Source organism: Talpa occidentalis, unplaced genomic scaffold, assembly GCF_014898055.3.
Source record: "Talpa occidentalis isolate TD23 unplaced genomic scaffold, MPIMG_talOcc4v2.1 talOcc4.12, whole genome shotgun sequence".
NCBI classification, from domain to species: Eukaryota; Metazoa; Chordata; class Mammalia; order Eulipotyphla; family Talpidae; genus Talpa; species Talpa occidentalis.
The window spans coordinates 48,659,842-48,686,880 of NW_023601212.1; the positions used below are offsets into that span (position 1 = coordinate 48,659,842).

The 27,039-nt window shown below is 41.0% G+C and overlaps 1 protein-coding gene across 2 annotated transcripts in view; it reads left to right on the forward strand.

Moving 5' to 3' along the window:
• The first annotated feature begins 3,835 nt into the window (after nucleotides 1-3,835).
• Nucleotides 3,836-27,039, forward strand: part of LAMC1 (laminin subunit gamma 1) — a 127,109-nt gene continuing 103,905 nt past the window's right edge. Inside the window, exon 1 of one of the 2 annotated variants that reach the window (XM_037506271.2) lies at nucleotides 3,836-4,489. In XM_037506271.2, coding sequence (XP_037362168.1) covers nucleotides 4,075-4,489 — 415 coding nt within the window. In that variant the 5' untranslated portion in view covers nucleotides 3,836-4,074. The remainder of the gene's footprint in view (nucleotides 4,490-27,039) is intronic. The other variant, XM_054693400.1, reaches the window with a different exon arrangement.

The window sequence follows — 27,039 nt, forward strand, 5'->3', positions numbered from 1 at the left end:
AGACACTGCTGAGGGGAGCAGCAGGCAAGGCAGGAGAGGTCTGCCATGCCATGTGGGTTTCTCCCTGGCCGGCTGGGAATCAAACCCGCGCTTCAGAGGCTGTGGACTGTTTCACAGTGTGGCGCTCAACCCGATGTGCCCCTGGAAGGGCCCACCCAGCTTCAGTTATTATATATATTTGTATCTGTCTATTAAGTGAGATTTAAGCTCACATTTTTTTGAGGGGGGGAGATAAAATTGACATATAACATCATATTTATTTCAGTTTTCCAACATACTAATTCAATATATGTATATATTGCAAAGTAATCCCATAATTAGTCTCGTTAACATCTGTCACCACACATAATTACAACTTTCTTGTGATGAAAACTTTTAAGATATACCCTCTTAGCAACTTTCAAATATGCAATTAATATTATTAACTATAGTTACCATGTTGTACATTACATTCCCAGGAGTTAGTTATTTTCTATCTGTAAATAGATACCTTTTGACTCCCCTTTATCCATTGTTGTCTGTACCTATCCTCAGAGTTATTACATTTTTTAAAATTGTAAAACAGAATGTAAATATAGACTAACAGCATCTTATAAAGGACAAAGTAGGTAAATCTCTCATGCTCAGGCTTGGGAGGAATACAGGGAAATGAGGTCAGAAAAACTAAGGAATAGAAAAACATTGGTAATTATAAAAGAATAAAAAGCGCAATGTTGCAATCTTAAAATGTCAACACAATTTTTAAATTATTTTAATTATACCACAGTCTCAATCTTGATGTAGTAGATGTGTGTTACAGGTTTTGTGTGTATGTGTGTTTGTGTTTTGTCTTGCAACCTGCTCCCTTCTAGCATTAGTAAACTTTCCTTGGTGAGCAGCTTTCCCCGTACTCCCTGGTTATCTGTGGTCTACTTAACTCAGTTACTCTCTTCACTTGGCCTGAGCTGGCTATGCCCAGGGATTTGTAGGTGACCCAAGCCAGGGGAATCAGTATCCTCTTTTATAATTGCTTATATAGTTCCTGAAAAGAGGAAAGCCCTCCTTTCTAGTTGTCAGTGGGGTTTTTAAAAACTGGGGACTATTTTGTCAATAAACAGCTATATACTCTCATCCTGTTGGTGTTTGAGCACAAAGATCATTTTTTGAGGGATCTGGATCCATTTTTCCCCACACTTGTCACATTTTGTTTCTAAGCACCGTATCTGTTTATTAGATAATGGAGTTGTCATGGACTGAGAATGTGTATTAAGAGGCTCCATAATTTTTGAAAAAAAAAAAAAAAAGGATAAATTGAAGTAAAAGAAAAATCTCATACACTTTTATCTGTATTAAAAAAAAAAAAAGCCAACTTGGGCCTCCCTGGTAGCACAAAGGTTTAAGCACAGCACTACGAAGCTATCCGCAGCCTCTGCAGTACCAGTTCAATCCTGGCCCACCAGGGAGCTACCCACATGGTGCAGCAAACCTCTTCTGACTCACCCACTTCTCCCCTAAGCAGTGTATTTCAGTCAGCCTACCTGTTCTGCTCCCTGCTCTGCCTCTGGTGAATCCTCTCACCCCCACACCTCTGGCCTGTACCCCAGTTCTTGTACACATAAATAAATAAATCTTAAAAAAAAAATGCCAACTTGATCGAGTCAACTGTGGTATCTCCAGGTACCTAAAGCACATAATTTATTAGCAATTATCTATTTAGTATTCAAACTGTTAAAAATTTGCTTTAATCTTGGTTTGAATCAGGATTCAAACAATAGATCAACTCTTTTTTGTTTTGTTTTGTTTTTAATGATCAAGCATGCTAGCTGGTTTCATATTATTCTGTATTTCTTCAAAATAGACACTTCCATGTCACTTAACACATTTCCATGAGCAATAGAATTTAGAAATTAATTCAAAGTCACAATGTGCTCTACAGATGGTGTTTTGGTAATGAAATTATGGGGTAGATTTGCATAAGTAATAGCTTGAAATTGACTATGGACATTAGACACCAAAACCCAGTAGTGATAAGGCATCCTCTGCCATCTCCTTACCTTTCATTGTTTTTCCATGGTGAAAAACAAAGTAAGATCCAGCATCTGGTTTGCTAACAAAAGGTTGTGAGGCAGAAGTCCTTAGTACACTTATTTAAATGTTTATTGAAAATACCTGAACATCTTTTGTCTTTGTCAGATGTGTCCTCAAGTATAATCAAAGACTGAGAGAGAATATCACCCCCTCTAGGTATAAACGAATATGTTTATTTTACTTCGCCAGATATGAAATGGTTAAAACAAGATTACAGACAGTCTTCAACATCTTCCAAAAAGGAGGTGCCAAGGGATGAAGAACTAGAGACCTGCATAATCCCTACCCATCTCGTCAAACAAACCAATGATACAGGTAATCCAAATCCTTGTTAAGCAAGCCCAGCATTTTCACCAGTCCCCTGGGGCCCTCCCACCCTGTCCCCAGCTGAACATTACCCTTAAGTCATCCTAGAGCTAACACGTACTTAATTCATTACTTCAGATCCTCGCCACCGCTCTCATAACGGGACTCCCCAAGCCAGGTATGGTCGCATATTTATGGTTCTCCTTCACTAAGACCTTGAAGAGTTAAAATAAATTTTTTTTTTTTGGTCTCATGAGCATCCACTTTCCATTGTGGATTCCAAAAATTTCAAAGCCACCACCGTGGGGCGGTCCACTCTGACATGGCCCTGGCTTGTCATAGCAGCACTGGATAAGTGCTCAGGTTCTGATTTGGGACTAAACCTCACGCTCTTCTGGCTCAGGTTCTGTGAACTGAGTCATTCTGGCACTGAGAATATTCCGTGACTCAGCAGGCCCGAAAAGGAGGATGTCAGATCCAGATAATTTCGAGTCTTTTAAAGGCAAGCCGGGGAACATAAACAACACAATGGAAGAATTTCGCAGTGGGTCTCCATACCCAGGGGAAAAATGCCATTCCATTCCCAGCCTTTTCACTTCCTTCCTTGCCCGTTAAACCACTGGTTACACTTTAATTTAGAGTCAGGAAATCACTTCAGAAAAGTCATTATGCAGGGCGAGCAGGCCTAGTATTCCCAAGGACCGGTGTCAGCAACCTTCCCCGTCCCCGACACCCAGGGACCTCTCCCGGGAAGGGACTGGCGCGCGGCCCTCGCGGCGGGGGACATTCCCGGGGCGACCCGCTGGGGCCCGGGGCCCGCAGGAACCCCGCCGGCGGGTCCCTGGGGTTCCAGCCCCCGGCGCCGCCCGGCCGGACGCGCGGTCTGACACCTGGCGGGGCGGACCGCGCGCTGCTGCGGCCCAGGTCGCCGCGGGGCCTAAAGCCCACCTGGGAGCCACCTCGCCGGCCCCGCGCCGCCCCTCGAGTCCCCTCCGCCACCCCGCCCTGCAATCCGGCGTCTCCCGGGGACGCGGAGCTGAGGCACCCCTGGGCCCACCCCTCCCAGGGCGCCGGCTCCCGCAGCCTCCCTTCCCCTCCCGGCATGCACCGCCCCGCCGCGCCTCCCCCTGCCCCCTCCCCCCTCCCCGGCTCGCCTGCCTCCCCCCTCCCGCTCCCCGCCCACCCCTGGCGCCCCTCAAGGCCCTCCCTCGCCGACCGCGCGCCGCGGGCCCGAGCGCGAGCCGCCCCCCCGCCGCCCGTTCTCAGGCGCATCCGCGGCGCGCGGAGGGCGGGGGAGCAGCGCCGGGGGCCGCGGGCGCGGCGGCGAGGAGGCCGGGGCTGGGCTTTCTCCACGGCCAGACCCCACCCCACCCCGCCGACCCCACCCCCTGCGCCTTCCTCCCGGGGGCGCGCGCTCGGGCACGCGCTCGGAAGTCGGGGGTCGACGCCGAGCGCCGCTGCAGTCCCGGCGGGTGGAGGGAGGCGCGGAGGCGGCGCAGCGGCCAGTGCCCCGAGAGCCCGCCGTGTCCGCCGCCGGCCCGGCGGCCAGTCTTTCCCGCGCGAGCCGCCGCCGCCCTCCCCGAGAGTCCGGGCCGTGGCCCCGAGGCGCGGCGGGCGGAGCGGCCTCCCGGGGACGCCGCGGGGCGAGAGGAAGGTGCCCGCGCCTTTGCCTTCGTCGTGGCCCAGCGCACGGGCGGAGCGATGAGGGGCGGCGAGCGGGCGGCGGGCGCGCTGCGGCCCCGCGGGCGGCTCTGGCCGGTGCTGGCCGTGCTGGCGGCCGCCGCGGCGGGCTGCGCCCGGGCAGCCATGGACGAGTGCACGGACGAGGGCGGGCGGCCGCAGCGCTGCATGCCCGAGTTCGTCAACGCCGCCTTCAACGTGACCGTGGTGGCCACCAACACGTGCGGGACTCCGCCCGAGGAGTACTGCGTGCAGACCGGGGTGACCGGGGTCACCAAGTCCTGTCACCTGTGCGACGCCGGGCAGCCCCACCTGCAGCACGGGGCAGCCTTCTTGACCGACTACAACAACCAGGCCGACACCACCTGGTGGCAAAGCCAGACCATGCTGGCCGGGGTGCAGTACCCCAACTCCATCAACCTCACGCTGCACCTGGGTAAGCGGTGACAGCCCTGTCCCCCTCTTCTGCTCGCCAACAGCCCAGCTCCCGGGCCATCTTCCTCCTGGCCCAGCTTTCGGGGCCCAAACCGCCCGTGTTGGCTCCCTGCCCCCAGCACCGGCCGCACAGGCATTCCCTTCTCCAGTTTCTAGACTAGATCTCGCTCTGAACCAGGAGGCCAGGTTACTTGGTGCCAGCATCACTCTGCTTTCCCTTCCTTTCTAACCTCGCCGGATTCCCTCTGCCTTGATCATTCACCATTTCGGCGTTTGTATCCCTCTTTCTGGAGTTCTCATCAGAAACCCCCGTCCTCGGTTTTCTCTTTCCTTGCAGGGCCGTCACAACGCTTTCTTGGTCAGAGGCAAGAAGGTTCACCTTGCGCACTCCTACCTCGTTTAAATAGCCCTCTTTCCAGGCTTGAGGGTGTTTGCTGTTTGCACTGTTGAACAATCTAGAGAGGAAGGGGTCTAAGTTAAGAAATTTGCGGGAAGCAAATGCCTTTACTACCGGTATTGCCTAGGTGTAATTAAAAGAGACATCCACTTTTAAAGTGATTGTTCTTCAGAGCTGTTTAACCTTAATTAAGGGCCACAGAGCTATTTCACTGCTAATCCTACTACAGAGAAAACAAGAGGAAGTGTCTGCACTTACTGTTACTTGCTGGGCACAGTTTTGTCCCTGGGTAAAAAGGTCTCCTTACTGTCTTCCCTTTTGTTTTGATTTAGGGCAAGTGTAGAAACTTGTTTAGAGATGACCTTTTGGAAATCAGGAAAGGAATGTATAGAAAATTTCATTGCTGGGTGGTGGATGAGGATGCACATGTTTATCCTCAAGTATTCAAGTCGTGTTTGATCTAGATAAGTGTTTTCTTCATCACTGAAGTACATGAACAAGTAGAGTGATTCATTATTGTGTTTAACAGAGTAACATGTATGGAAACTGACAATTTGATTTTGTAGCTCTTCAGTCCCCACTGTATTGAAAGGCTTGATTCATCCATAACCTGGTAGTCATGAACTTCTGGAGAGAACAGCTTGTCTTGAGCCATTCTTCTATCAAAGCAGGATAATTTTATAAGGCTTAATAACATTATTTGGGGATGTTTGAAAAGAACATTTTGTAGTAAGATGGTTCTTTTGGTCATGGTTTTATGATTTCTTTCCACTGCTGTCTGGTACACTGAACTTCACACACAGTGTCCAGATTCCAGACAAAGAATGACTTACCAAAAGTGCTCTGAAAGATGGAGTTAGTGGCAATATGTGGAATAAGTTTTAGAAGAGCAGTATTTAGCACTGTTGTAGTAAATATTTGTAGACAGGTCATGAGGAAAAGGAATCTTTTTGAAAATAAGTTTCTAAAGTGAAACTCTGAGGCACCTGTTTCTTAGAGATGGAGGCGGTCAGCTGTACTGAAGTGCAGTTTTTCAGAGACTTTGGAAGCGTATAGAGTTAATGGTATCTTGGAACAGGTGCTTTTCCAAAGACACTGTAAGAGACATAGGGTCTCCTGGGACCTTGGTGTGGATGCCGTTTAGCTATTTTCTCCTAAATGTTCTATTTTTAAACTTAGCCAAAATACTTCTGAATTATGTCCAACTATTTTTGTTTACATTTTGACTTGTTAAAATTTCTGTGTTGAATTATGAATACCCGTGAAGTTGTGTTTATGTGTTTTCAGGTAGTAAAGTTTTTAAAGCAAAGGCTTTGCCCTGTCTCAAAGTGCCTGAAAGTATTAAAATTTTCTGAACAAAAATCTCATTTAGGTATGATGGGGCTGTCAGTTTTAGCCTTCTGAGTTTTCTCCTGTGGGCACTATGGAGCAAAAGGTTAATTCACGTGATAGCAGAGGTAGGGAGATGGTAGTGATGACTTCTCCATTACAAAGTTACTGTGGTGAGGGCTATATCAGTCAGGCTGCTGCTACTAGGGGAAAGATATATTAACTTTGGGTTGTGGTGATTAAAATGTCAAGAGAGATTTTAATTGGGACTTGAACATGACAGTTTACTTTAAAAATTTCATGTTTGTACTTGTTTTTGCTGAAAATTCAGCTTTTGGTAATATGAAATTTGCAAAGCTGTGGATTTAAAACTTAGAAACGTTATTTAAAATAGTTTGCCTCTGAGTACTGTGATGAGCCAGAAATGCTTTTATTTTAAACTTTTAGATAGACAGTTTCCCAAAACTTGACAAAAACCTAATTATACTTGTTCTTGCATAAGAAATGATGTTCTGGAGGAAATTGTGTGTGGTGGGGAAGGTGGGGGAAGGGAGAGATTTGTTTGTTGTTGGGTTGATGTTTCAATCTCCCCCTCTCCCCTTTTTCTTTCTCTTGTCTCCTCTACACCACCTTTCTGGTGACAAGAATATGTCTACATGCATGTCACAGGTATATTTGTAGCAAACAGAGCTTTATGTATGATTCTGTGTTTTGATGTTCAGTGTATTCCCTGCCTAACTCCAGTTACTCCATGGGCTCTGGCTAACTAGTTGTTTCCCATGAACTGAAGGACCATGACTGTTTGTGCATCTATTAAATCTCCCACCCAGTTCAGATTTCACATACCCTTAAACAAGTGATGCATATATTGTGCTGTGCCCTTCCCGAGCATGTGAGACACGGAGTGGGCAGAGTGAAAAAACTATGTGTAGCCGTCACTTTCTTACCTTCCTTTTTATGTTGAGTATTAAACATGGTACACATTAAAATAAGTAAGTCAGATCACACTTCAGTAATCATAAGAAACATTCTGGTACTGATCAGAATTCTTATTTATTGTACACCTAAAACAAGACATGATGAATTGGAACAGTAAGTATCTGCAGTTGCTGAGGTATCCTAGAGACCACCTTTCACAATTTCTAATATAACCTTCCAGCAAGGTTTTGTGTGTGTTTGTATAAAATTACATAATTTTTACTGCTTTTTTGGTGGGTGAGGCATACTTTAGCAGTTGACAAGTACAACATAGGTCATTGTACCATTGTCATCACTTGTACAAAAGCCAGGAAAATCATTTACTCTGAAAGCATCAGTAGTTGAGAGTGCAGCATGTCCTCAGATATAACGAGTTAAAGTTGCTGTGGGAATCAGAATAGCATTTTCTGCATGTACTGAAGAGAAAGCTCAGCCAAGCATCCTTTTCCAAAAAGAAGTCTTTCTTACGTTGCCTTCAACATTTGGATCTTCTAACATTTCAATTGCTGTTTAAAAGTTTGACTTTTATGTTTTATAATAGTAAGCCATAAATTTTATCTCTATCAGTCGATAGTTGATAAGATTGTGGCTGAGAATCTGCCTTTTATTAAGTAGTCCTTTAGCAAGATAATCATTGTGGATGGAAACTTGGCAGACTTGGTCTTGAAGTTGGAGGAAGGTGGCTTTCCTTTCTAAAAACAGTTAAGGAAGAGATTGCTTATAAAACCAACTTAATCGAAGTTTATGGAACTCCTAAAATTTACACCAAAACCAGATTAGTTTCCAAGCTTCTCATTAGCTTTAAGAACAAACAGTGATGAAACAATGATTTTAAAGCTAGATTGAAATATCCTGTTGTGACTCAGAATAATTGGTATCTAGGACTATTGCATTTTGTTCTGTTTGGTCATCTTAAGAGTGTATAACATGAAACAAACAGCATTTCCCTCCCAAGAAAATCTTTGAAATGAAGGTTCTATGTGAGGGAATAGCCACTTTGGTGACTTCACTGTGGTATTTGTGCACCCTGAGGGGACACTATTTTAGTTTGTCTCACAAAGGCCTGATTTACATTTTGCAGGTTTCAACTTGAGAATTTAAGGAGCTTTTCTTTTATGGCCAATAGTTGTTGGACACAGTTTTAGAAAGTTGCTGTTGGCTTTTCTCCTGTTCTCCAATTCACTGCTTTTTCTGTAAATGCGTTCTCCTTCTTTCCAAAGCATCCAGAAAAGAAATTTACACTTAAGGAGGGAAGTGGAAACTAGTGGCCTCCACCCTCCACCCCCATTATTTTGTCATTGATGACATTTGTGGGAGGGATGAAGTTTGACTATTTCAGTTCTAAATCCTTTTCGGAAGTTGCATATGCCTTTTGCTATGCTTCCTGTGCATACAGAGTCAGGTTACTGCCACATAGTCTGCTAACATTTTTTAAATACCTATTAAGTACACAGTACTGTACCTGATAGAAAAGTATAGATGAGTGAGGTTTCTGTCTTCAGATTTTTACAGGTGGAATCTTCATACTCACTTAAAATGCCATTAAAATAATAAATGTCTTTATATATTTTATATTTTACATTTTATAAAACCTCTACTTTATCACTGACTGTATTTTCTCAACTCAGTGAAGGCAAAGATGAGGATTCTGAGGTTGTGATTTGTTCAAAGTTCACAGTAGAAGTAGGTTTTTGCCTCCTTGGGCTACTACAACTAGTCCTAGTAGCTCTTGGCATCTCTAACAAATCTCTCAAAAGAGTGACTAGTTTATTCCAGGGCAACTTTAAAATACAATTTCTTGTCCACACTGATTCTAAGATACCAGACTCCTTTGGCTTTTTGGTTTTCCTCTATTACCCTTTGCTGCTTTTCACTTAGGTTTCTGGATTCCGTTCACGGTCCCAGGAGCAATCAATACCTCTTCAGCTACTATTTGCAAATCAGTAAATGTGTAAACTTGTATCGCTAGGCAAGCTCATTCTCCAAACCTAAAGGCTTGTTGGATGTGTTCAGTTGGGCATATCCGGAGGCCATGTCCAAACAATTCATTATTTATTCATCCTCTCACCTAACTCAAGGCCTCAAAGCCACATCTCAGACGGCATTCCTGTTTAACCTTATAGTTCTTTACTGCTTTTTTGCCTGGTCTCCCTTGAAAGGTAACCATACTGTCTAAAGTTTATTCCCTGAGCAGACAGGACTCATAACTGGGAGGTGGGTCAGTCTGGGCAGCTGTAATTCCGCTTGTTTCTCCCTGACCCATCCTTAACTATAATCTGCCCTAGTCCAGTTTTACCTCCTCTATCCAGCAAGGATTGTCACTTGAATCCTTATTTCTGATGCCATCTTCTTTGCCTCCCCCGCCTATAGCTCCCCAATGAATTTCACCTGGATTACTAACAGTTTTCTAACTGTTGGTCTTTCTGCCTCCAGTTTTGCCCCATATATTTGGACAGCTACACTTTAGACTCAGTCATGGTTCTAAAGTGCAAAACTGATCATGTTTCCTGTAAAAATTCTGCAGTGGTCTCTCTAGACATTGGGGTAAACTACAGACTCCTAGGTGTGGTGTACAAGGTGCTAGAGGGTCTGGACCTTTTTATAACCTCTAGGCCTTACTTCTTCTAAAGCTGCTTCTGTGATTTGAAACACTTCTCCTAGCTGTTAACTACCTTCAGGAATCCTTTCACTCCCCCATCTCTTCCTGCCCTATTTTCTAACTGGGTTTAGCTGTCCTACTCACTCCACCCTATAGATATTTACCAAAGCACTTATATTTCAGACTGTACTTTCTCTCACATGGTATTGTCAGTCTGTTTACTCCTCTCTCCTTTTGTATACTATGAGTTCTTTGCAGGCATGGTCAGGGACTTAGTCACCTTTTTAGCTCAGTTCAATATAAAGAATATGTGTTTGTTTATTGCTTGCTAAGGTATCCTCAGCACCAAACACTTTCCTGGATATATAGTAATCCATAGGCTATGGCCCCAACCTCATGGAGCTTGTGTCTAGGATGTGTAAAACTAGGACTCAGGGAGAAGGCAAGTTATTGTCCACTGGCCCAGTCTAGTCCAGAGCTGCCACCTATTTCTGTATGGGCCACGGGGCTAAGAATAGTTTTTATATTTTTAATTGCTTTAAAAAATGAAAAGAAGGCCTCCCTGGTGGTGTAGGGGTTAAAGACAGCGCCATCAGGCTATCGCCAGCCACTGCAACATGAGTTCCATCCCAGGCCGGCCAGGGAGAAACCCACATGGCACAGCAGATCTCTCCTGTCTCACCTGCTGCTCCCCTCAGCAGTGTGTTTCAGTAGATCTGCCTATTCTGTTCCCCACTCTCTCTGGTGAATTCTCTCACTGCCCTGCACCTCTGGCTTACACCTCAGTTTTTGTACGCATAAATAAATAAATCTTTAAAAAAATCAAAACATTATTTTGTGACAGGTGAAAATTATATGAAATTCAAATTTTAGTACCCATAAAATTTTATTTGAAAGCAGTCAAGTTCATTTATTAACATATTGTCTGTGGCTGCTTTTGTGCTACAAAGGCAGGGTTGAGTAATTATGATACTTTATGTGTCAGCCTGCAAAGCCTAAAGTATTTACTATCTGGCCCTCTACAGCTTAGGTTTGATTTGGTGACCACTGCTCTAGACCGAATGGCCAGTGCCATGTAGTAAGTTCTAAGTGAAAGGTGCAAGCCCAGAGAGCATTCACTTACCATTTGGGTAGAGACTGCAGGCCTTGGATCTCCAGGGCTAAGCAACATGTTTGATGAGTGAATAAGTGAATGTCTGAGTTATAAAAAGTCCCCGAACACTGCACATTAAATTCTTCTTAGCATTGCTTTTAAGTTTATGTCTGTTTTTATTAATGTTATCTCTTCATTTTCCTGAGGTGCCTTGGTAGCTAATAAAAAGATGATAACAGAGTGGCTTTATTTCTGTAGCTTTGAAAAAGTACTTAGTTGGCTAAGGAATTGAAAGACCTATAACTTTGGTGTAAAAAATTAGACTTACATGATTTGAAGTCAGCTAGATTAATTTTACGAGAAAATGCTGAGATTTGAATTGCGCATGTGAAATGTATTTCTAAAATTTCAGTGTTAATATTGTACATTTTTTCTTTTGAAATGGATTTAGACAAATTTTATTTAAAGTATATATTCACATGTCTATTGGAGAAAAAGCCATTAAAAGAGATCAGTTGTGGAGAAAGGTTGCAGTGAAATACTTTATTTGCTTATGATGTATGGTATTGTTTTTAGTGTAATTCATTGTGAGTACAGTTAAAGGGACTGGGGTATGTCTTCTCTTCAGGCTAGTGAAGAATTATAAATGTACAGTGTAGCCCACTGTATCTCATGGTGAAGTGTTAAGTAGATGAACCACCATCATTTAACAGGCTGTAGAACCTAAATACACACCTATTTACTATATCCTTGTTTTGACAGCTCTACCATTGCTCTGTTTGGGTTTTAGGGAAAAGTATCAAAGTTTAGAGCAGAGCTGTTTGTTTATTTACACTACCTAAAATTCCTGAGAAAATTTTTTAAAAATATGGAATTAATCTGTCCCTTATTTTAAATTCTCTGTTTCAGAGGATACAATTTCAAGATGACTGTGTGCTGGCTTTATTACTTTGTCTACATTGCTTGCATGAGATTTGTAAGAGGGCCCTGCTGGAATTTGCAGGCATCTCCTTTCCTGTAAAATGATAAAGTTAGATGTTTGCTCATTTGGACCTAAATTTGACAGCTTGCTAAAAGGGATTCCAGAAAGCTCATTTATAGAAATGTCCCTGAGGTTTTAGAGTGTTGTGCCAGACAGTGGTGACACTAATTAAGTACATCTGCTTTTCTTTCCATGGGCTCTTCCAAGGGGCCAGCCTAAAATAACTGGGACCAGTCAGCCTGGTGCCCATGCTGCCACATATTCATGAAATAAAATAAAGCAGACTTATCTCTTTCTTAGACAATGGACCTCTCAGATCTCTTGTGGGAGGAGAACCTTGTGGCTAGACTGGGAGATGAATTACGGGACTTATATTATTTCAATTAAAACTTTAGGAGTTGGGCCTCCCCGGTGGCACAGCGGTTGAGCGCTGGGTTGCGAAGCTGCCCGCAGCCTGTGCAGCGCCAGTTCGATCCCCGGCTGCTCCCCGGCCAGCGGAGGAGGATCCCACATGGCACGCAGACCTCTCCTGCCGCCCGCTGCTCCCCTCAGCAGTGTACTTCGGTCCTTCTGCCTGCTCTGCTCCCCGCTCTGGCTCTGGTGAATTCTCTCACCCTCCCGCATTTCTGACTGTACCCAGTGCTTGTATAAATAAATAAATAAATCTTAAAAAAAAAAAATTAAAAAAAAAGAATAAATAAATCTTTAAAAAAAATAAAACTTTAGGAGTTATATATTCCCTCTACTCCCTTCTTTTACTCTTTTCTTTCCATTTGTGTGGCTGCTTTCTGTTGTGCTGAAAACAACAGTGGATTTTTGTTATTGTATTTTCTTTTTTGTTTTGAGACTTGCTGGAAATAATAATCCAGAATCAGCCTCCTGGAATCAACAAATCCAAATGGTTTTGTATAGAATTTGGTACTCAGTGAATTTTGTTTTATGGTGATAGATCACAGTGTGTGAAGGTTCCTGCCCACTTGAATGATTGCCATGGCAGTGACTACAGAGGCACCTACTTGTGTTTTTAGAGAGACAGTTGATGACCAGTTATTATTTCTCCTTTATAGTTCTGACTTTATGTTCTGCATCTTGACTTGGTGGAATTGGTAAGAGTATATGTTTCTACAAATTCAGAGGTCTACATTTAATATTTGTGTACTTTAGTGCATGAACATTTCTCAAGTTAAAAAAAGAATTAGGGTAGTTTTCAACCAATTACAACACAATATATGTGATTTTGTTTGCTTTTGCATAATTTTTGGCTTGAAAGAGGAGAGCACAGAATTTGAGGCTCACACATCTCAGATATGTTTCTCTCACCTCTTCTTACTCTATTAGAAGTTGCCAGCATTAATAGGCATTGACAAATACTTGTTGAGTGAATGTACAAATAAACCAGCTGATTTTTTTTTTTTAAGATTTATTTATTTATACAAGCACTGGGTACAGTCAGAAGCGCGGGAGGGTGAGAGAATTCACCAGAGCCAGAGCGGGGAGCAGAACAGGCAGAAGGACTGAAGTACACTGCTGAGGGGAGCAGCGGGTGGCAGGAGAGGTCTGCGTGCCATGTGGGACCCTCCTCCGGTGGCCGGGGAGCAGCTGGAGATCGAACCAGTGCTGCAGAGGCTGCGGGCAGCTTCGCAACTCGGCGCTCAACCGCTGCACCACCGGGGAGGTCCTAAACCAACTGATTTTTAACTGAAGTACCTGCAGAGTACTTTTGGTATTCAGGTGAGCTGCCTGGAAAGTCTCAGAAGTTGAATGTGGGGAAGAGCAGTTCTCTGCTCTTTTTACCTACCTTAAAGCAAATAGTGGTCTTGGTTATGCTTTGTGGTTTGAAGTGGTAAAATGGTAAGTTTGTGGGGTTTGCTGCAGATTTAGAGAAGTCTCTAAGAATGTCTCTGCCTGGCATGCGTTTTGGTTACAGTGTCTGGCTTTTGTGTAATTTGTTGTTTAATCTCTGGTGAGAACCTAATGTCCCATGAAATACTTATAAAATATGAAAACCCTGTCTTTCCTTTGACTTATTCTAAGGTAGTGGCTTTGTCTCTGAACTTTGTAGAAAGAGGTAAGTCTGAAGTTTGAATTGTGTGCTTTTCTTAGAGACGTTTGAAATTTTGTGAAGTGTTTCCAACTAAGTGAAAAGACCTACCCACCCAAAAGGAGATGAATTTATGTGATTGTGGTTCTAACTAGTTCGTGGACAAAGGCCTTATGCAAATAAGCAACTGGTGAGAAAACTCTTCATTTATGGGCATTTTAACATGGGCTGTGTGGGAAACAATAGATGTTGAGATACTTCTTTATCCTCAGGTAATTTGTAATGTGTTTGAGGAGCTGAGACAAAAACATTCATGTACAGGAAATCAATGGGAGACTATAAACACAGTGAAAATAATTTAGTTGAAACTTTGAAAAGTGCTTGAAAGGTACTCTAGAGTGTGGATTGAAGTCAGCCAGGGAATGCTACTTGGATCTTCAAGAAAATTCGTGACCATGGATGGAGGACTTTCTAAGAAGGGTGAGTGTTTTTGAGTAAAGACCTAAAAGTAACCAGATATGGTGAAGGAATTGCTCGCTTTTCATGGATTAGGGGAGATATGTAGGATGAGCTGGAAGATGGGGATTTTAAAAACTAGGTGACAAAAGAAAGTCATCTTTCATTTGAATGCCTCCTGGTTAGTACTTTGAGTTTTTAAGCAATCTTGCCAACTACTGATATCCTCTATGGAATTAATAATTACATTAGAAGACTAATGACTTCCCTGACGTCCAGCAGACTGGGTGTAGGCTGGAATCCAGACCTGTTGTGCTCCTGTTACTCTACCATGTTAGAACAGACCTGATAAGTAATAGAGAGCTATAGAAAGATCTTTAAATGAGGAGTGGAATGAAAGAGTACCAGACCTGGTGTCTCTGACTTGAAGAGATCTGGATTTGGACTACTTCTTTAACAAAGGGCTTCCACTATTTATGAAGAACAGAGGATTGTTGGCAATGAAGGAATTTTAGGTTTTGGGTACTTGTATATTATTTAGCTGTTAATGCTTCTAGGAATTCCTAAGGAATTTATTGAATTTCAGAATGAGATCCTGGGTTTTGTCAGTGTCTGCCGATGGGAAAAGTATATCATACCCCATTTCCTGAGGGGTGGTCAAGAGAATGTTCCCTTATCTCCTTTCTACCTTATCCATGACTTTTTTCTGGTTGTTGAGAATTGCTGAGTTTAGTTCAGTTGCTTATTTTATCTGACATCCCAAAAGATAAGGCTGTGTGATACAACTCCACGTTCCATTTGTTTCCCTCCTGCTCCAAGTAAATTCTGACTCTTAGATGGCAGGTATTTTGGTTCAAATTTGCTAACTTAAGAGATACACTTTTTAGTGATTGATGGGCAGATAAATATTGTGGTCCCAGGAGACTTCTTTGTTACTGTTTTCATCTTTCTGGCTCAGAAGTGATACTCTTCACTGTAATTCTGTATATGTGAATTGTAAATCTATAACTGTCTGCCTCTCTGTAGCAATCTATCTCCTTCATTTTCCAGAGTGTGCTGAGCTAAGGTAAAATCTGGAGACCTTTAGACCTTGAAGTTTTTGTTTTTTCTCTGAAGAAGTCTTAGTTCCTATACTTAGATTTTATATTTTGTGCTGCTCCCCCACCACATACTAGCTCCACTTCTTTAAAAAAAATATATTTATTTTTGCGTAGAACTGGGGTGTAGGCCAGAGGTGTGGGATGGGAGGATGGTGGTGGTGAGAGGACTCACCAGAGACAGAGTGGGGTGCAGAACAGGCAGATCTACTGAAATATACTGCCGAGGAGAGCAGTGGGTAAGACCGGAGAGGTCTGCTGTGCCATGTGGGTTCACTCCCTGGCTGGAGATCGAACTCACGCTGTAGTGGTGATAGCACTGAGACTTAACCCCTAGGCCACTAGGGAGGCCTTAACTCCACTCCTAAAGCTCAAGATTCTAGGATTGGTTTTCCTTTGCAGGTATGTATTGACTGATTAAATTCTAAGTATTATTGAAGCATAGTCCTACTTTCTCCACATAGCAGCTTAATACATACTGTGTGAGATTCTGTGATCCATGTGGCTGCATCATTATATGTTAGTGATGGATGGTTTTTATATGCTAACTCTTAATTTTCTTTCTTTTGAGAATGGTGGGTGGAGTGGCACCCATTGCTTCATTGGAGGCTTGATGAGTGTCAGGCTAAAATGCCCCCGTTTTACTTTTTCCATTTGGTAAGATGCCGTTTTCCATTTGGTTAATTTACTCAGTTTTTGTTTTTGTTTTTAATGAACTTTGTTTAAAGAGAATGAAAAGATCCTATTGCTAAGAGAAGAAATTCAAGTTTTTGAAAGGGGGCTCATGACAGCATGCTGAAAATGAGTTGAACAGCTTGTATTGAGTTTTCCATCCCCTCAGAGGGAATGGAAAGTGATGTTTTTCTGCTCTGGCAGCACAAATCCTGATTAAAAGCAGGAATGATTTGCCTAAATGTTCTCTCCAAACCCAAGATGATCTTTATATCAGAAACTATTAAAGAATAAGTTGTCATGTAAAATGATTAGATCTAGATCTGACTCTTGCCTGCACAACATTTAAACTTTTAGTTTTCTGGCATGTTGTCTGATGGGCTTATAAATATGTGGCAACTGGAGAATACAATCATGAGATTTTGGAGTTGGAAAGCAAAAGTTAAAGGTGTAAAAAGTGTTTTAGGGTGGGTGTTGGTTTAATTAATCTCTTACCAAGAAAAGTGAGGGTGTAGTTGTACACCGTGGTTTAGCAGGTTATCTGTATACCTATACCTCAGTGTCGTGTACCTTATTCTGATGATTTCTGTTGTTTTGGTCACAACAGTTTAGTAGTAGTAGATTATTAGTAGATTATCCTGTTATAATGCCACATCATTATCTGATAGAAATAAGCATCCAGGAATTTTCATTGAAATTGTGTATTCTTTTTGGAGTTTGGAAGAAGCACCTTACCTTAGAATGAAGATTATGGGGAAGGAGGAGTTAGAAACAAAATGAGCAATTGTATACTTTCTTTGTTTTGGTCATGTGATTGACCCTTTGTGGGAAAAGGGTCATGTTCTGTGGGGTTGAGTATCTAGAGTTAACGTTTAGAGTGACTCCATGCAGAACATTGAATTTCTAGTGAATATTTTAGACATAACTTTCTGGGATAGAAAATCTGTTGTAGACAAAAGTCTTAGAACTCTACTCCAGTTTATGAGAGTTTGTAGGAACATCTGTAATGCAGCTGTAATGAAATTTGTTTACTTTATCAGGATTGCGTTAGGCTCAAGTTAGTTTGTTTACTGCTATTCTCAGAATTTTTGCCACATGCCAGAAAGCAAGTTAGCAATGACTCCTGATGGGTAAAATTGGGGCTCATTTCGTTTGGGGTCCACTCTGATAAGGATTTGATTTTCAACTTATGCCCCCTTTAAAGCTCTTGTATCCTGGCATGAGACTTGGATGGTGAATCTGCAGTGTTAAAAGATACACTGATTCTGCAGATTAACATATTTCCCAGATGTTTGGGGAATGAAGGCTTTTTTCTGTGCTGCTTTTGGTGTATTCTGATACATGTATTTCTATCTGTGCTTCCCTGTGTTTTATAGCAAAGACCCTTGAGGAAGGAGGAGTCTTCTTTTTGAAATAAAATAGATATTAAAGGTTTGTGAGAAACCCTTTGAGTTGCATTGGCAGTTCTGTGCAAGAAAGGAGAGGGAGACTGTTGGGAAGGATAGTGTTGGCATGAGACTATGTGGAAGTAACTTAAAAGCAGACTTATTCACATCTCTGGTGATTTTCAATTATGCAGTGGGCCCCTCATGTTCTGAATCAGCAGCGTTTCAACCATGCCTGACTAAATAGACCTTGTTTTTGAAATTCACAGCAGTGCCTAGGTCCCTGCTGTCTTTTTGTCCCCCCTGCTAACACACAGCTGTTTTTGTTCATATGTCATTTTGTGTTCAACTGCCTGGTTACTTCCTCAGGTCCCTTTTATGGTGAATAATGGACACATGGGAGTTTGAACACCCAAGTGTGTGGTTATTCAAACAGGAAGTCTCAAGGAAGCACAGTAACCTTATCAGAAGAACAAAAGCTGGAACGGGAAAGGCCATTGATGATTCTAGGTTTAAGACATCTGCAAGGAAACATGCGACCGTTTCTGAGATACAGACATTCTGCAGCTTACAAAGGGGATGATTTTTTTGGAACTTGTTCCTTTTCTGTTTTAGACACTTGCAGTATTCAGTCCTAACCCATAAAATAGACAGAAATGGAGGTTAGGGTGGAAAAAAAACAGCATTGTGGCATCATCATTGGTATTAAACCAGGAAGGAAACCACCTGTGGGAATGACCGTGTGACTTAGGATGGACGGTGCAACAACTCCTCTTGACTGAAGGAACCAGTGAGGTTCCCTGGAATGTGCAAATTGTGGGACTTGACAGGGACCACCAGAATTGGTGGGGTTGGACTAAAGGATGATTTTATGAAGAGCCTTTGATTACTGAGATAAAGAAGAATGTGGGATGTCCATAAAGAACATGCAGTCTAGTGGGAGACCAAGAATGTTTATGTCAACAAATCCACTCTGGGACAAAGAATAAAGTGCCATGAGAAGAGAAAAAGACCACATGACTACAAAGGAGATCTGATGCTAACTGATCAAGATAAATGACTTCCTAGATCATTTATCTGGTGATCCTGCAGATTCCTAGCAACCTTGAGATTCTTTGACTAAGGAGTAGGAGACTTATGAGAACTGGTCAAATAAATCCCGATTTTTACACTTGATTTTAGCGAAAAGGCCGAGAAGCGATAAATCCTGATTTTTAGATTGAGAAATGAAAATGAAATCTGGAGTTTAAAGAAGGGCAACTCTGGGTTGACAGCAGTTCATATTAAGCAAATAGAATGTACATATGCTAAAGAAAAGATACCGTTTTTAGGCTTAATGTGTACACATTAAGTGTACACATTAAGTAATAGTGTACACATCAGAGGAGTATTGGTTATGTTCATTGTATGACTGGATCTTAGTTCTAGTCTGAGCAAACATGCCACACAGCCTGGGTGCTAACGTCTTTTCTTGGTTCCTTTTTAAATTTGTTTATTTGGCTACCTACTAATTGTCCTTCAGAACCCATGGCAGACTTCAGCGCCTCCAGAAAGGTTTTGTTTGATTTCTGTTTCCGCCTGCCCGTCTGTAGCACTTGTTATTTTGTTCTTCAGGGTCCAGACATTCATCTCAAAAACTAGTAAACATATGATTTCATTGTGGACGCGATGAATTTATTGATAGTTTATTCACCTAACAATTACTTTTTCAGCACCTATCATGTGTAAGTCACTGCTTGATACTGGGGACAGAGCAGGGAAGGTCTAGAGCTTAGCTTCTGAGTGAAGAGTGTGTGATACAGGGAGGGTTTCATTGGCTTTCTTTTTTTCCATTAACTGGTAAATCCCTGGTGGACAGCACATAACCTTTTACAGAGTAGTAGATGCTCAAAAATTTACTGACTGACTGAATTCCTTTTTCTGTGAGACTCTGGCCACAAAATGCACACGAGGGTAAGAAACAGTGATACTGTCTAGATCTTCCCAAGATGGAGTTTGCTTTCTAGATCGGGTTGTTGGAATTGGACTGGAGGATGGGGTGGTTATGTGGTATAGCTTTCTCACCAGCACTGTTAATTAAAAGCTATGCTACTATAGCAGAGAGCCTCTGCAATAAAGCACAGCAGTCCCCCTTTCATTCAGCATTGTTTCTGTATAATGTTAATGAGAAAATAAAAGTAATCCTGGTGGACATTGATCTAAGCGTTCATTCATTATTCTAGGACCTGCTTTTGTTATGTCATTTCACTTAAAGTTACAGTTTCCAAGAACCTATTGCTGATATTGAGGATGTACTGTAGTCTTAAAAAACGTTAAGTTTGTTTATCTCTCACCTGAGGAGAGTGTCATTGATGTATCTCTCATCCATACAGACGTTTTGGGACCCAGGGTTCTTACATCTTCATGATCCTTCCCTTAGGGTGTTGTCCAGTTCCGCGTGGCTGTCATTGGGTGATAGGTCCCTCTGTGATCTAAGTGGGAAGATACTGCTGGGACCGTGTGCCCGGTTCTTAAGACTGAGACGTGAAAGCAGCACACATGGTATTGTCTGTCACTGAGAGCCCATAGTCACCTGGCTACCTCATATGTGCTATGGAGCCTGGGCAGGGGAGAACTGATGTTGGCAGATGGCTCTGGCATGCCATCACTTGTTGTACTTGCCAAATCCTGAACTACAGGATCCCAGCTCTCTCAAGTTTTGGTTTTCCTGGAGTGCCTTCTGCAGAGGATGCCATTCTGTGGGTAGTGGTTTTAGGAAGCAGATCTGGAAAAGTTAGCAAACACACTCTCTGGATTCTCATACCCTTAGGTCTTCAAGAGAAGAAGAGCCCATGACCTGTGTGCTTTGCTCATTGTGCAGCCCTCACTCCCTGCCTTTGCAACTTTGTTTTACTGAGACTTAACCAGTGTTCACACTTTGGATCCTCTTGACACTGAGAGCTCAGTGTCGGCGTTAAGTACACTTGGCCCTTGAACAGCATGGATTGAGGTATGTGGATCCACTGGTGGCTTTTTCTTTCTCTGTAGCTCTACATTCATATTGGTTGAGTCCAAGGATATGGAAACATACCCATATCCAACTGCCAGAGCTGTGCTGGAGGTGCCTCTAGCCACCCCCCCCCCCCAACCCCCGAGTTGTTCAGGGGTCAACTGTATTTCTACTGATGGATGCTGTATCAGATCCATACAGTGTCAGTCCAGGCAGGACTACTACGTCTTGATTTACTTGACAGTATTCATTGCTGTGTCAGATGAATCAAAGCATTTTTAAGATCTGGATGTGTTTTAGAAATGAGAATTCCAGAAATGATAAAACAGTGTCTATTTTGTTGCCATGCATTGGTCACTTGAACATACTGCCTTGTTCTGGAATATTTTTAAATGTGTATTTATCTTCTGTGTGAGTTCAGTGAGAACAGAACTGTTTTAAACATCAGTAGGCCATCAATTTAGAGCTAGGTACTTGTAGAATCATAGGAAATGTAGCAAAATGGGGTATATTACATAACACCCACAGCAGTATCCTCCAGTCAAACACTGTAATATTTCTGCAGTGAAATGTAGTCACACTTTAGACTGATGAAAGGTTATAATGGCCTTACACTAATTTAAGTCATGTTGTCAAATACTAGAACTTTTTGAGTTTAGAGTCAAAGATCAGAACTCAGGGACTTGAAATCAGATTTGATTATGTTTACAGAGAATGGTAATAGAACTGCTTAAAACTGTAAAAATTTGGTGTATACCATACATTTGATAGATTGATTATTATATAAATGTATAAATTATTTAATAGGATCTTATTTTTCATTGAGAGAATTTTTTTTATGCCATTTTTTTTTTTTTAAATAGAGGCATGCTTTATTTATTTATTTATTTGTTTGTTTGTTTGTTTGTTTGTTTTCTATTTATACAAGCACTGGGTACAGTCAGAAGCACGGGAGGGTGAGAGAATTCACCAGAGCCAGAGCGGGGAGCAGAACAGGCAGAAGGACCGAAGTACACTGCTGAAGGGAGCAGCGGGCCGCAGGAGAGGTCTGCACGCCATGTGGGACCCTCCTCCGGTGGCCGGGGAGCAGCCAGGGATCGAACCGGCGCCACAGAGGCCGCGGGCAGCTTTGCAACCCAGCGCTCAACCGCTGCGCCACCGGGGAGGCCCATTGAGAGAATGTTTTAACAGATATATTCGTAGACAGTTTGATTGGATAGGTAATTAAGGTATAGTAAGAATGATTAAAATACAAATAAGGTGTTATATAAATTTTTTTAAAAAAAGTAATAGCGGTTGAATTCTAGCAAAAAAAATTTACTTATTCCATCTAAGAAAAGATTTTTTTTTCCGCTATGGACATACATTCAGTTTTGTTTTTGTTTTGCTTTGGTTTTTGCAAAAATGAATTTCATCTCCATTGTCTGCATAGTTTTGTTAGGGGCCTGATTGTGTTAAAGCCATTTCATTTGAGATAGTTTTTGAATTAAAATTTAATTCTGATATTCTTTTCTTATTCCCAGAAGCAGATGATTTTGGTGATATCTATGTCTTTCTTCTCTCTGTACTTTTTGCATCTCTTGTCTAACTATCTACTTAGCCATTTTTTTTTTCTTTCTGTTCTGTTGTCTCTAGGAATCTTTAAAGAATCATTCAAGTTAAGGATGATTATATAAATGCTTATAAATGATTGCTTTGGTTCACAGGGTTCTCTCAGCTTGGTTTCTGCTTGCTAAAAGATGGTGTCTCCTTGAATTGACCTTTTTCCTCCTAGTGAAACTCATTGTCTTTTTTTTGTGCAGAGTCCTTGGCCATCACCCGTTGCTTAAAATATATCATGTCCTCTGGGCTTTATCATCTCAGTTTCTTTTGGAAGGAAATATAAATTCCTTTCTACATTCTAGGAGTATGCTACAACTGTGCTTATTATACCACTCACTGGCCATTTGAGCATACCGTCTGGTCTGGAATCTTTTAAATGTGTATTTATTTTGTTTCCTATGACCTCACTGAGGACAGAAACTATATTTTAAACCATTAGGTCAGCAACTTAAAACTAGGTAGTTGACTTGTAAAATCATAAGATTTGAATATTCTTTGGTTATCTTGATGAATCAGAGGACTCAATTCTAAACTGAGAGTGAAGAATTGGGTTAAATCCAATAAAATACATTCTGACTGTGGCTTTATTTGGGAAGAGTGTTTGAAAGAGTTATGTTTATGCATCTGAACAATCCACAGAACTGTTCTCTCAAAATTTAGGACATATCCCTGGTATGGACACTTATCTTGGAAGACCTGCTTGTCTATTCTGACAAACTTTCTTTTAAGAAGAGGAACATAGGTAAAACCTACCATAAAATTGTTTCTTTTTCAGAAGCCTCATCTTCCTTCCCATTGTCCATTATGCCAAGTTAAATGACTTTTCTTCTTTTAGGATAACAGCTTCTTAGGCTGAGACTTTGAATTTCTGTTTACTTAAGTGTAAAGCCCTATAAAGTAGATGTTTAAATTTCTACTTCATGTCATTTGAAGATTATTACAGTGTAATAATATTTCTCTTGTAAATGCTTTTTTTTAAAAAGATTTATTTATTTATGCATACAAGAACTGGGGTACAGCCCCGAGATCCGGGGGGTGAGAGGATTCACCAGAGACAGAATGGGGAACAGAACAGGCAGATCACCCAAGTACACTGCTGAGGGGAGCAGCGGGAGAGCCAGGAGAGGTCTGCTGTGCCATGTGGGATGCTCCCTGGCCGGTTGGGGATCTGCTGCAGAGGCTGTGGATTGCTTCATAGTGCAGTGCTTAACTCCTTGTGCCACCAGGAAGGACTTTTCTTGTAGATTCTTAATACTGCTTGTCAGTGTATCCAGGGACTATTCTTCAGGGAGGAAATCCTGCTGTTACCTGAGGTAGTGGTTTTTAAGAACTCACCAGTAACAATTGGAATTTTTATAATGTATGGAATTTTTTGTTTTGTTTTGAAATCCCAAGGGTCACCTGTGGATTAGTATGTTGTTTTGGACTTGTGCGTAAGTACATGATGAAATAGATAATGATATTATTTTGCAGCAGATACTCTACTGTAGTGCATAGAAATTCAGAATAGAAGGGAAAACTTCTCTATTAGTAGTTGAGTCAGTCTGAAAACATTTCTAGCCAACCACCCCAATCCAGGTGTCTACTACCCTAGATTCTATGTTTTATTTCCTTGCTTTTCAAAGAAAATCATTCCTAGGCTATATATTATTCATTTTTGAGTTAAAAAAGTCATATACTATATGTAGTTATCTCCAGCATGCTAAGGGGTAGTTGTAATTCACTCATTTTCATTCCTGTGTGGTATTCTACTAAGTGATTTTGTTAGAGCAAATTTATTATCTTGTGGATGAACTTTGTATCATTGTGTTATGGATAATATTCTATGTGTGTCTGCATGCTTGTGTCTTGAGGCTTATGTGGGTGAATCTCCTCAAAGGTTTCTGTGTCATATGTCTTCACTTTTAGGAGATAATGCAAATTATTTTCCAGAGTGATTGTGCCATTGAGATGCTCCCCAGCAAAGTGAATAGACTATTGATCCACACTTGGCATTGTGAGAATTCTTAAATTTTTTCTGTCAGTGGTGTGAAATTATATATCTTATAGAACTTTTATTTGTAGCGACAAGTATATTGTTTTATTTTCCCTCTCCTATAAAATGCCTGTGTGCTTTGCCCATTTTCTTATTGATCTGTAGAATTCATTATATAGTCTCGATACTAATCGATTATCAGTTATGCTTGCTTGTATCTTTTACCAGTGTGTGATTTGTCATTATTTTCCCTGTGATATATTGGAAAGAATTTCTTAATGTGATCATATATCAGTATTTTCTCTGGCACTTAATCTTTTGTGCCTTATGTAAGGAATCCTTCCCAAGAATCTTGTGATCTTTTTAAAATTTGCCTTTCACATTGAAGTTCTTAATTTGTGTGTTTATCTTCTAGAGCAAATCCCTTTTTATTCTGCTGGCTATCTTTGGGACTTTGCTCTTCCGTGTAAATTTTAGCATCTGGTTGTCATCAAGTTCCTCAGTCTGCTTTAATCTTCATTACACTTGCATTGACTTTATATATCCATTAGGGTTGAATTGATATCTTGACAATATTGAATCTTTCTGCTTATAAAAATCATATAATTTAGGTCTTTCGTGAATTTCAGTTCAGAAATGTTTTATAATTCTCTGCACATGAACCTTGCCCCTTTTCTCTTAGTTTTATTTCCGAGTGGATTTTATTTTTTTTAATATTTTTTTTCTAAATTACCCCAGTTTCTAAATTACACTGGGTAATTTAGGGAAAAAAAAATGTAACTGGGGTTTATATATTGACCATATAACTACTTGTTTAATTCTGTTATTCTAATAATTTGTCTTTAGATTCTTTTGGGTTTAATATGTAGGTAATCATCATCTGTAAATAATGACAGTTTTGTTTCTCCTTATCAGTCCTAAACTTTTATTTACTTTTTTCTTTGTTGATTAGAACAATATACAAAGTTTCTGTTTAAGCATTCCCCTTAAATACTATAATTTTATAAAGCTTTGTTAATTTGATAGATGAGGAATATTTTTATTTTTGGTTGTGTTTCTTTTGTAATTGCTGAGGCTATTCTTTATTCTGTTATATGATATTTATTTCTTTAAGCCACCTCACTTCCAATTTTTATAAAGAGATGTTGTATTAATACAAATTTATTTTTAGCTTAGTTTCCAATTTTTATTACTCATTTTAAGGAGTGTTGTGGGCACAGGTTTCAATAAATTAAAAAGAGCTGTAAAAATATTAAATTAGTAAGATACAGGTTAACTTACTCTGATTAAATTAGTTACCAAATTAGTTTCTGTTCATACCATGCAAAGTAGTAATTTGGAAAATTAAAACATTGCCAGTGGCACCTCCAGGAAGCACTGATAGAAGGACATGGGTTTTGTTTTAGTCTTCATAACTAACTCATTCTTAATTTCAAAGTTTGATGAATTTCTCAAGCTCCCAAAATGTTTTAGGCCAGTGTTCAGTTTTATATGGTTAAGGCAGGTGATATACTTCAAGTCATTTTCCCCTCTTCTTTTTAAAGCTGTCTCAACACACTCTGAAACCTTATTTATAATCTGAGTGGTGGATAGGGAGTTAAAAGGTTTTGGAACAAAGAAGGGTGACTACACAACTTTGTAAAAATATTGTCTTGGAATGTGTAAAATATTATACATGTTAGTCTTTTAAGTTCTTGGCATAGATGAATCCCATGTGTCATTCATCTGTAAATCTTACAGATAGGGTCCTCAAAGGAGTGTGGCATTGGTCTCCCTTAGGATATTTAGTGGACAGGAGGCAGGGAGGATAAAAGATGTCAGGGAGGCAGTGTTACACAATAAAGAATTTCCCAAATCCTGCTCAACTTTGGGATTTATTTATTTATTTTTTTTAATAGAGGCATGTTTTATTTATTTGTTTGTTTGTTTGTTTTGTTTATACATGCACTGGGTACAGTCAGAAGCACTAGAGGGTGAGAGAATTCACCAGAGCCAGAGCGGGGAGCAGAGCAGGCAGAAGGACCGAAGTACACTGCAGAGGGGAGCAGTGGGTGGCAGGAGAGGTCTGTGCGCCATGTGGGACCGGGGATCCAACCAGCGCTGCAGAGGCCGCAGGCAGCTTCGCAACCCAGTGCTCAACCGCTGCGCCACCGGGGAGGCCCAACTTTGGGATTTCTTACAGGACATTTGTGCTATTCAAAATCCTGACTATAAATATCTGAACCTAGAATATAACCTTGCCTTTATACATAAACAGTTTTTCAAAATACAACTTTTTATACAAAAATATTATAAAAAATTTCTCATGAATATAACCACCATGTAAATACTTTTGAGCTGAGCAAGAGTTAATGCACCGATTAGTAAAGTTATTTCTCTGCTAACAGTGCCTCTTAGAGTGTTCAGCTAGCCCATAAAATATACATGTGGATCAACACATTTCTAGCACTTGAGAGAGAATTCTGAATGCTCTGTATATTCTTATTTAGCCTCCTGTTTTCTAAAACATTAAAGGTAAAGAAAACACTTCACATTCACTTGAAATTTCGAAATCTGCTTTTTACAGCATTTCACAGCAGCATGTCTGTCCTGCCAACATTTTTTTTTCTTATGGAGCAATGAAATCATTAAGATTAAGTGAATATTTTACAAGGAAACATGCTGATAAAGTTGGCAGAGATTTATCATTCTTCCTTACTTCCCACTTTGACAGTTAGTAATTTGTCCTAACTTGTTATATCTATTGAATTAAAATGATATTTTCTTTATCTTAAAGTATATGGGCAAATCTGCTCAGTTATTACTTCTTCTAATACCAAAATTTATTACAGTCTCCACCTGTACCTCTGCCCCTTCATTTTCCTGTATGTCTTTTACAGGTTGGCATTCAGTCCTATTTTTAAAAATGCAGACTTATTTGTTATAAAGAATGAGGTACACGTGTCTGACAGCTTGG